General features: G+C 33.0%; 1 protein-coding gene across 3 annotated transcripts; it reads right to left on the reverse strand.

Moving 5' to 3' along the window:
• Positions 1-279: 279 nt before the first annotated feature.
• LOC130935637 (auxin response factor 9-like) lies at positions 280-4588 on the reverse strand. 3 transcript variants are annotated; one of them, XM_057865472.1, is made up of 14 exons: positions 4103-4588; positions 3897-4012; positions 3721-3828; positions 3545-3601; positions 3199-3366; positions 2967-3075; positions 2766-2856; positions 2517-2681; positions 2305-2418; positions 2150-2222; positions 1922-2048; positions 1122-1675; positions 837-1024; positions 280-726 (listed from the first exon to the last, which is right to left on the reverse strand). In XM_057865472.1, the coding sequence occupies exons 1-14, from the start codon at positions 4155-4157 to the stop codon at positions 600-602; spliced, it is 2052 nt and encodes a 683-aa protein (XP_057721455.1). In that variant the 5' UTR covers positions 4158-4588; the 3' UTR covers positions 280-599. The 3 variants fall into 3 exon arrangements, with proteins under 3 accessions (XP_057721455.1, XP_057721453.1, XP_057721454.1); XM_057865470.1 differs by having other exon boundaries at positions 1122-1744; XM_057865471.1 differs by having other exon boundaries at positions 1122-1744; positions 2985-3075; positions 4103-4587.
• Between the last annotated feature and the right edge of the window lie 5724 nt (positions 4589-10312).

The following is a 10312-nucleotide window of genomic DNA, read 5'->3' on the forward strand; positions in this document are numbered from 1 at the left end:
ATAAAAAATGAGTAGTTCAAACATTTCCGTCAAAAAATAGAAAATGAGTAGTTCAAATTAATGGGCATTCGGATAGAGTCAAACATTTCTGTCTAAAAATAGAAAATGAGAGACCTCACTTGTTCAAAATGGAACAGACATGGACAGGTTATTTCATGCTCCATGCAATGAAAATAATAAAAAAAAGTTATACCACTAAAATAATAACCACAAACTTAATTGTTGGTCATGAATGTTTTAAGAAATTCAAATTTAACCATTGATAACTCAACAAAAGTATTTACTAATTAATATGCACATATATATAGTTAAACTAACGATCATGCATGATCATGGGATGAAAAATCCAAGAATTTCTCCATGTTTTCATGCTGCTTCTACCACCCAACAAACACTAGGTATTCACAAAATATCAGGTAATATAAAATCCATTCAACCCAAGTTCATCAAGTAGTTTAATGGCAGTACTATATATATCAGTCAACTACTCTGAACTCTGAAGTTAAAGCAAACCCAAACCATCCCCAACCCCTACCCCTCCCCAAACCAAGAAAACTGAAACAAGTTAAAAGCTAATCAGTTAAGCAAATGAGACTTTTTTAAGTCTCTTCTTTCGACAACAAAGTCTCTTCGCAGTCTGACGAAGGCACAGAGAGTTTATACTTCATCTTCTTCACATCCTCCCTTGAATAAATGTAAATCCGTTTAACAATGTTGCAGAACTCCCTGCAATTAACAACACGGGAGTGACAAAGAAAATAGAGAAAAATTAGAAGATCTGTCAGGGAAACAAGTAAAAATTTGGGTGTTTGGTGACAAGTTTTCGAATTACTCACGGCCATGGATCATCACCAACAAGCATCATGTCATTTTCGTCATCAGTAAAAGTAACTGCCCATTTGTTTTGTGATCTGAGTTCTCCCTCAATATGAAACAGTTTTTCAAGCTCAATTGTAAGCTCGTCATAGCCATTCAACATGGTTAGGTCCACAGCTCTCCCTACAGCTACACCTTGCATTTGCACCTTCTCAAACAAAATAAATGTGAGTTACCCATTAACCATATAAATTGGTGAGTTAAAATTAAAGTAAATAATGTGAAAGGAATATTCAGACTAATACCTTAGTTCGAGTCCTCATGGATGGTAAGGATGCCAGCTTGCTAGGCTTCTCTGCTGGCAATACATCAGAAGAAATTTGGTTCTGTTGCTCCCTATCGGACACTGAATAGTTGGAACTCTGAGCATTCTGAGTGGCTGATGCAGTAATGGTAATGGGAGTAGATTCTTTGGGACCAATGGGAACAATGGCAGAGCAAGCCTGTTCTTTCTCCGGAAGGGACACATTACTACGGAAGTTGTTAGTCAAATTAACTCCAAATAAAAAGATCTTTGTGGGATTCTCAGTCTTCTTTCTACCATCTACTTCAACTTTATCATGAGTCAAACCATCATCATTTGGTTTAGATGAAATAGGTGAAAGGCCTTGTTTTGCAGCAGCATTGTTGTTTGGGGGGTTTGGTGGGACACTCACATGTGGTGAATTAGACCATATTCCTTCCATACGAACCCGAGAGCTACTGGAGTGGCTATTCATGGGATTGCCATTGGTTTCTTTCTGCCTCAAGGACCATACAACCTGGTTTTCCTTGCATTGGACTTCAGCACCACCTAATTCTGCAGGATCATGGGACATGGATGATCCATGAAACCAAAAAGCAGAAGCAGGGGTGTTGGAAGCAATTTCTACAAGGCATAATTTTTGGAGTCAAAGCCTATTGAACAAACAATTTATTAAGGGTGTGTTTGCAAGTAAGGATTTTGGAGGGAAAGCATCTCAAGAATAAAGATTTCTTTGTTTACCCTACAAAATCAAAATCCAGAAACACCCCCATAATAGAACTATGGTAAAAAGTCTCTTACCAGACGATGAAGTATGATCAGCATGCCTGGGCCTTTTGGCCAACGCAGTAGAGACAACAAAAGGCTCTATCTCCCAAGCAGAAACCCTCTCTGGTCTCGGAAACGTTGCCGGCTCATCCCAATGAACCTGGTAATGTGACAAAAGGATTTAGAATGATTAAATGCCAGCATCCAGAGAAACAACTGACAAAACAAAAACTCATGCAGACAAGTAGAAATAAGTTCAACCTTCAAGGAACGCCATTGAGAGTTTGACCATCCTGGCGATACATCCCCAACCCCAACAATAGTACCAGAAAATCTGACCAAAAAGCTATAAAAAATAAGCCAACAAGGGGCCAATTTGAAGGTGCACCATGACACACATTCAATTAAGGGGATACCTTCTCTCAGGTGATTCTTCCACTTCAAACCTCATCTTGTAACGCATTCCAGCAGTAAATTTATTTTTGACTGCTTCCAGATATTTGTTAAGGCCAATAATAAACTGGCTACTCCTGAATGTTCCAAAGGGTATGTCAAGTAAGAGTTACACAAACTGTTGCATTATAAGTTAAATGACACAAACCACAACCAATTCAATATGTTTACAAACCTTGGTTTATAATAAACCACAAACATGGTGCGAGTCATAACAGCATGGGAAGCAGTGGCAAGCACTCCAAGATGCATACTCTGGCTTGATATCACGGACGAAGGCATTGGGATCTGCTGCCGCGCAAGTCGCCTAATCCCAACTCTCATTTCCCCATCTTCTCCCCTGCAAAATTCAGGATCAGAACCAGAGCACAGCATCAAGCCTAACATATAAAAGAAAAGGTACTAATAACCTTTGATTAACAACCTTAAAAACACAAAGGCATCTCCAGCAACCAGTCTTTTGGAAGTGACAAAGGTACTCCAGCCAGTTGTGAACAAGTGCCTCTTTGGTGAACCTGATCATGTTACAAAAATGGACAATCAAAATGGCAGCAAAAGAGCCAATCTGACGAGAATTTTCCCTCAAATACCCGATTCCTGACTCTATTCTAAACTACATAATTACCTCCTTTATCTCCTTTACCTCTTAATACATGCTTAAACTTCCACTCGAACCCATGAAGATCCTTCGCCACCAACTCCTGGGATGGTGGTGGGGAATTTTCATCCGCGTCCTACAATGAGTAAAGAGCAGGAATAAAAACAAAGCATATAGATTGAAATTTAACCGAATTAAGTTAAATTAAATCCATTGACTAATCCAGCACAAAGTTGACAAAACCCATATAGATAAGTACCGATGGAGGTGATGGCAATGGAGGTAGGCACTCTGTGGCATGCATACGCCGAATTGAACATCCTCCATGTGTGCTAGTATCAGAGGGAGTTAATATCTTGCTAAAAGAGTGAAACGTTTCTCTTTGAGATTCCACTGGACTTGGATCATGGATTGTAGGCTCTTTTTGCTGAATATAATCCACATGATTAAAATTTAAAAAATCATTTAGAATCATAATAACAGAGAATAACAAGAGAAAGCATATGGTAGATTGACTAAACAAAACGGGAATTTTGTGTCTAAGTAAGCAAATAGATTGACAAGACTAAAAGCAAAAAAGAAAAGTAGTGAAATATATTCCTCACATCTGGTTCTGGAAGCAAAGTGATACGGGCATAAACTTCATCAGTTTCCTGTTCCGCCTACACAAATTCCACAAAAGAAAAATAACTTTACGGTGATTCGTACACACAGACAACCATGAACAAATAAGGACAAACAAAACAGACAAGGCAGGGAAGTAATAATGAAGAGTGGGTACCAGCAACTGAATGTGAACAACACGGCAGAGAATCTTGGTTGGGAGATTGAAATGAGGGATTTGCTGACTCAGTTCTTGGTTCACCTCCTGATTCGTTGATGCTTGCAACTGCAATACCCCCAAAACAACTAAGAAGACTGAAAAACACAAAGAAGGAGAAGCAGATAGATACATACTTGTTCCATGTGACCCTGAGGGAAGTAGTAGACTCTCTCCCCAGTGCGGGGAACATCGACGAGAGGCCCTGCACACAGCTTCCATAGCTCTGTGTAGAGATCTTCATCTCCCTCACCTATCCAAACTTGAGAGCTTCTTATGTCTAATTTGGGGAAAAGCTAAGATAAGAAACTACATTCTCAGTCTCCTATGAAATAGAACTAACCTGTTTGAGCTGTAGGAGTGGGAGGTCCCCTCAGATTGCACTCCAGATTCGCCATTCACAATACACAAAGAAGAAGAGGAGGAGGAGGAAGAAGAAGAAGAAACAAAAACCCAAGAGCAAGAGCGTCAAGAGGAATAGGACTACTAGCCCATGTATAGAGAGAGAAAACGGTTATTATTATGATGTAATGATAATGAGTAGTTAGTAGTGTTGTGTAACTGTAACTGTATCTGTAACGGTAACCGTAACGAACATGAACAAGTGTAACTGAATTTATGAGGTGTTTCCAGAAGAAGAAGAAGAAGAAGCAGTTTCTGTTTAGAGGTGGTTGGTGACAGCTGGTGGTGTCGTTGTTGTTGATTGCTTCCCCGAAGAGAGCAGCTCAGACCACCGTGCTTCTGTCTTCTCTCTTCTCAATAACAACACATTCATTCACCATTCAACTGCTACTCTCATTTATTCTCCTCATATACTCATTGGTCACCCTTTTGGTGGAATTACTATTTCTATTCTTTCAATAAACTACTTCCGATTCTTTCAATTTTCTTTTCCTTTTCTTTACAAATATTCTTAAATAGATTTTAAAAATTAATTATTTAATTCTTTTATTACGATTTTTTCTATTAAATGTTTTAAACTAAGACTGACAAGATGTGTTTAATCAGTGGTAACTGGTAAGTTGCTACTACCTGGTCTAATATTTCTTAGAACAACTCTAATAAAGTGTTTTTTACTTTTTTTTAACATACTACCTTTTATCTTTATGGTAATTGAAGGAATTTGAAATTAAAATTTACATGGAAAATAATATATGATTTAGGGAGAAATATTACATTGAAGATAATGTGTTAAATATGCAATGTGTTTTTTTTTTTATGTTATTATGCTTAATGATGTAATATTTTAAAGTCTATTATTATTAATATGTAATCTTTTTTAATATGGTATATAATTATTAATTATGTAATTTTAATTTTTATGTTAGTTAATTTTACTCAATCTAATTAAAATTATTTGAAATAATTAAAAATAATATAAAATTAAAATTAAATTGAGACTAAGTATTAGAGCGACAAATTTATATTTAATTTCAAATTATTATTTAGAGTAAAGTATTAAATTGGTCTCCTATATTTGGAGGTAATTTTGTTTGGGACTTTAAAATTTAAAGGATTTAGATCCTCTAAAGTTTGAATTTCACTAAAGTGTGATCTTCTACCTTTGAATAGTTTCTCTTTCATATTTATTATTGGTCTCACCTATAAAATCAATGGTGAAAGATCACACTTTACTCTCTAAAGTGAAATTCAAACTTTAGAGGATTCAAATCCAAATTTAAAATATCCTATTTGTATCAAAAAAAATTTATTTAGCTTAGTCTCACTATGAAGCCAAAGTTAAATAATTAATAAAATGTCTTACATGACAGTAATACAAGAACAAAGTGGATAATTTGAATAACAAGTGCAAGCTCCAGAGGTATAAAATTAACTATAGATGCATCAATAAATTTATTTTTTATTTTTCTTACAATTTAAATAAAATATTTTCTATAAAATCAAAGAGAATGATAAATAAATATATTGATGCATCTACAGTTGATTTTGTGCCTCTGAAATTTATATTTGTTCTTCAAATTATCGACCTTATTCTTGTACTACTATTATATAAAATATTCTATTAATACATTGAAGTTAAATAAAACCTTTTTAAATTCAAATAGAACCTTTTAAATTTTAAATCTTAAAAATAAAAATAAAATTACATCTAAATATAAAAAACCAATTTAGTATTTACCCTATTATTCATGATATATAGTCTTTCAAATGTTGAAATGAAATTTTGTAGAATTCAAAATAAAAAATATTTTATAATATTGGGCCAAAGTGGTGTAAACCCCAAAATATTACCCATAAGGTTTGTATTACGCCGTTGTGAGAGGCAGCAACCGCAACTCATCAATGTTGTTCGCAGAAAAATGACAAAAACGCTTTGTTCTGCATGACTGACACGTACACACTCTCTCTCTCCCACTCAAAATTAACCTGAAACTAGCTCCATCTTTCCTCATTTCTTCTTCTGTTTCCCTTCTCTTGAAATATCACACTCACAAAATTGAAATCTCTCACCCTATAACTACAAAGAACAAGACGGCAGAAAGATTAACTCACAAACTCAACCACTAAATACACACAAGTAAGTGTTTTATTGTTGTTTATTGTTGTTACTAGTTGGTTATTGTAATTATTTAATTTTTTAAAGCTAAAACTAGTAAAAAACACTTTATACTTAGTATTATTTTAAGAAACCTTTCTATTTTACATAAAATATTAGAAGCTTTAATTATTATTAAATTATATTTTTAGTAATTTTAGTTTTATTTAAAATATTTAATAATAAAACTGAATTATTATTAAATTTTAGTACATATTTTTAGGATTTTGCCTGGTATTTTAATTATTTTTTAAAAAACTGAATTATTATTATTAATGCTTAGGATATATTTTTAGTAAATTATCTTTTATTTTAATATTTAGTTAAAAAATAGTATTATTAATGATTAACATATGTTGTTAACTAAGTTTAGTTTTACCTTAAATATTTGTTAAAAAATAATCTTATTCTTAATTGTTATTGTTAATAACAATTAGTGTATATTTTTAGTAATTCTAGTTTTATTTTACATATTTATTAGAAAAAAACAGAATTATTATTATTTTTTAGTATATGTTTTTAAATATTGATTATAAAAAATTAATTAATAGTAAATAGAAAAGAGATATTATTAATCGTTTATATATATTTTTTATTGTAAAGTTTAGAAAATATAAAGACAGAAAAAATATGACATCTTACTTATGTTGAAAATTACATTATAAAATATCTCTGATATTTTATATATGTAAGTAATTTTTGTATTTACTATAACGATTAATAATTAATAATTAATTTAATAATTATTAATTATTAGAATTTGTAGTAATTTAATAATTATTAATTATAGTTGTTACTAAATTGAGTAGCTAATAATTAATATGAATATGAATATTAATTTATATTATTAGTTATAATAGTTATTGATTGGTTATAATTATTAATTGTTAATTATGATTTTTGTTTTTGGAGTATAATAAGAATAATAATTTAGATTATTAGTAAATATCACATAATGTTACTGTTTGATACTATATTATTCAGTGATAAATCTGAAATCACCATACACTAAAAGTATTTGTCATTATTTAGTCAGTTTTCTGAGATTAAGAAGTTTAGTTGAGGTTTTGCATATCTTGTACACATGTATCGATTATTATATAGGACATCAAAGTATCATTGCAAGGACATGTGTGGTCCTCCAACATTGCCCCTTGTGTGCGCCTAGATACGGATGTTGCCAATAACGTCGCTGAGTGGCAATAGATTTACCGGCGATGAAAGACGTCGAATTCGTCAGGTTAAATTTGTAGGTAATAATTGAAAAAAAAATAGGCACGTATAATTTAGTATTGGATTTATTATCAGATCTATTTAGTGAAAACACCGTGTTTTGGTGACCAGCAACGTTCGGTAAATCCAATGATAATTTTGTCCTAATTTTGAAGCGCAAACACTCTCTCCTTTCATTTTGAATTTCTCTCTCTTTCTCTCTCTATCATTTCTCCTCCCACACTCTCTCTCTAACACACTCCTTCCCCGCCGCTTCGACAGCCCTGCCCCTCTCTCTCTCTCTCTCTCTCTCTCTCTCTCTCTCTCTCTAACCCCTACCCACCTTGTCGCTCTGTCAGTCTGGCCGCGTGTCAACCACGCCACTACATCCTTTCCGGCAGTCCTTCTCCCTTTGATCGCCATCCAGTTCTACCAGTCGCCATTAACAACGCTAGTCACCACTAACATTCTCCCATCCACATCTGTGTTTGCATTCTCCAGTAAATAAATTTCTGTTTTTGTTTTTGTTAAATTTAAGTTTTAGTTGTTAATTAGTATTATGATTTAGTTAAAAATAATTTTTCTATTTAGTGAATTTACGTGATTAAGATAGGATTAGATTAGGTTATTAGACTTTTATGAGTTCTAATATTGTAATTATGTGATATTATTGTTGTTGTGCTGTTGGTTTTGAATTGAAATTAAATTTAGTAAATTAGTGATGCTCAAGCTTAAACGCATATATTTCACATAGTTTAAGTTATTTTGTTCAAATAGACATATTGCTAAATATTTGTAAAGTTAGTTAAACTTATTTTTATAAGATCAACTTTTGGTTAAACCAATTTTATCTGTGTAATTAAATAATTAATTTTCTATCGTTCTAGTAGTTCTTTATTTTATGCATAGTCAATGCAATTAATTATATCATATTTTCAATATATTTTAAGAGTGCAATGACAGTAATTTAAAAAAAATCAAATATGAGATAATTTTAAATGACTTATGAATGACTTTTTATTTGCATATGGATAAAATTATACATGTAGTAATATATATTGCTAAATATTTTTGAAGTTGAAATGTATACTTTCCTCTTTTATTTATTTTATTTTATTTCAACGGATAATGTATTTTTTAAACTAAGTTTAACATAATTTATTTTGATTAAGCATTTTGAATGATGTTGTGAATATGTTTAGTACACTTTTAATTGGTATGCTCTTTGCAAACATGATGACAGGTAGAGGTGTTGCGGATCAGCCTAGTAGTCATGATCATGGTAGAGAGAGGGTTTCTGCTGGTACCCCTGAAAATTCTGGATCCTCTTCCTCTAATCCGACTACCCCGGTGACATTACAGGTTGTGGGTGCATGAAAACAGCTGTTCAACATGGTGCCTAAACCTAACTACCTCCCTGCGTCAACGGCGACGGTGCTGCCTCCATCCGTTCAACAGCCCACTGTCTCGGCAACGCTGCTTTCAGCAACGGACACTCGGCACCATAATCCTCTCACGGAAGCCAGCCAATTAATGCCCCTCCATCACCTTCCATCTGGCCTGATAATGGAAAGACGTAAGCACTACTTTAATTCTTTTATATGCTAAAAGTGTATGATAATTCGTGATTAGTGGTTCTTGATTATTGATTTTAGTGTTAGTGGATTTAGGGTTATAGGTTTGAACTACTGAAAGTATTTGATATATCCTAATTATTGATTATTGATTATAGTTTAGTGGATTTATGGATGTTGCTTCTTGATTATTGATTGTTGTTCATTGATTGTTAACAATTGGTGCTACTTAAGATAATTGTTGATGGATAGAGCTTGTGTCGCATTCTAATTATAGATGAAGCTCTGTCTAAATTTCTAAAAAAATCTCTATATATTCTGGTTATTTGCTTCTGAAGTTTTAATTTATATTGCCATATTAGTTTTTTTGTGAATTGTTGATAGATTTGTGCCAAACAACAATGCATGTACTTAGGAGATGACCAACATCATCAAAATGATCTACGACCATCCATGGCCGAGCTACAAGAAGATTTTCTTTGAGACCAAAGAGCGATGATTTCAAAAATGGGGGGTAAAACTTAATATAGTCAAACCTTATTAGCTAGTTTATATCTTCTATTTTGTTTAATACGATATATTTTGATTAACTAATTTTAAAGTTTCTTTGTGCAGGTGAACTTTATATGGGACAATGAGTATGATGCCTTCATCAGGAAGATATACGACTATCAAATGGGTAGGCAACTGCAACATATTCTAAAGGTTGAACGTGGTCACTTCCTGGCTTCACCCGGAAATCAAGAATGCTCTGTACGTTTACTAGGAGACCGATGAAGAGTTTAGGTATTGGCGTCTCACAAACAAAGCTAACAGGGCATTAGCCAGGTCGTCTAAGTATACCTGCGGCTTAACAACCTTCATGAATACTAAAGCGAGGTTGGTATGTAACTTCTCTAATTTTGTTATTATCCTAGTTATATTTTAACATATCATTAGTAAGCATCCTAACATATTGTTTCAATACAACATGTATAGTCGAAGTCATTTGATCGCAATGTGACATTGGCGGAGACCTTTAAGTACACCCACACTTTGATGGAGAACAAAGAGAGATTTTTTAATCAGCGATTTGTAGATCATTATGTGAGTAAACATCTAATCTTGTGATATATAATTTTTAACTAACTGTATAACTGTCGTCCTAATCATAATAACATGGGTTACACAAGAGTCCTACACGCAGAGACTAGAAGCTACAACTCAGCAA

Source organism: Arachis stenosperma, chromosome 6 (genome assembly GCF_014773155.1).
Source record: "Arachis stenosperma cultivar V10309 chromosome 6, arast.V10309.gnm1.PFL2, whole genome shotgun sequence".
NCBI lineage: Eukaryota > Viridiplantae > Streptophyta > Magnoliopsida > Fabales > Fabaceae > Arachis > Arachis stenosperma.

Bases quoted from the DNA above. Each gene is read 5' to 3' on its own strand.
- LOC130935637 (XM_057865470.1), bottom strand. From the start codon at position 4,157: ATGGCGAATCTGGAGTGCAATCTGAGGGGACCTCCCACTCCTACAGCT. The intron at 4,013-4,102 runs GTTAGTTCTATT...AAGTTTGGATAG, and splicing joins CACTCCTACAGCTCAAACAG to GTGAGGGAGATGAAGATCTC. The intron at 1,025-1,121 runs GTATTAGTCTGA...TTGTTTGAGAAG, and splicing joins CCATGAGGACTCGAACTAAG to GTGCAAATGCAAGGTGTAGC.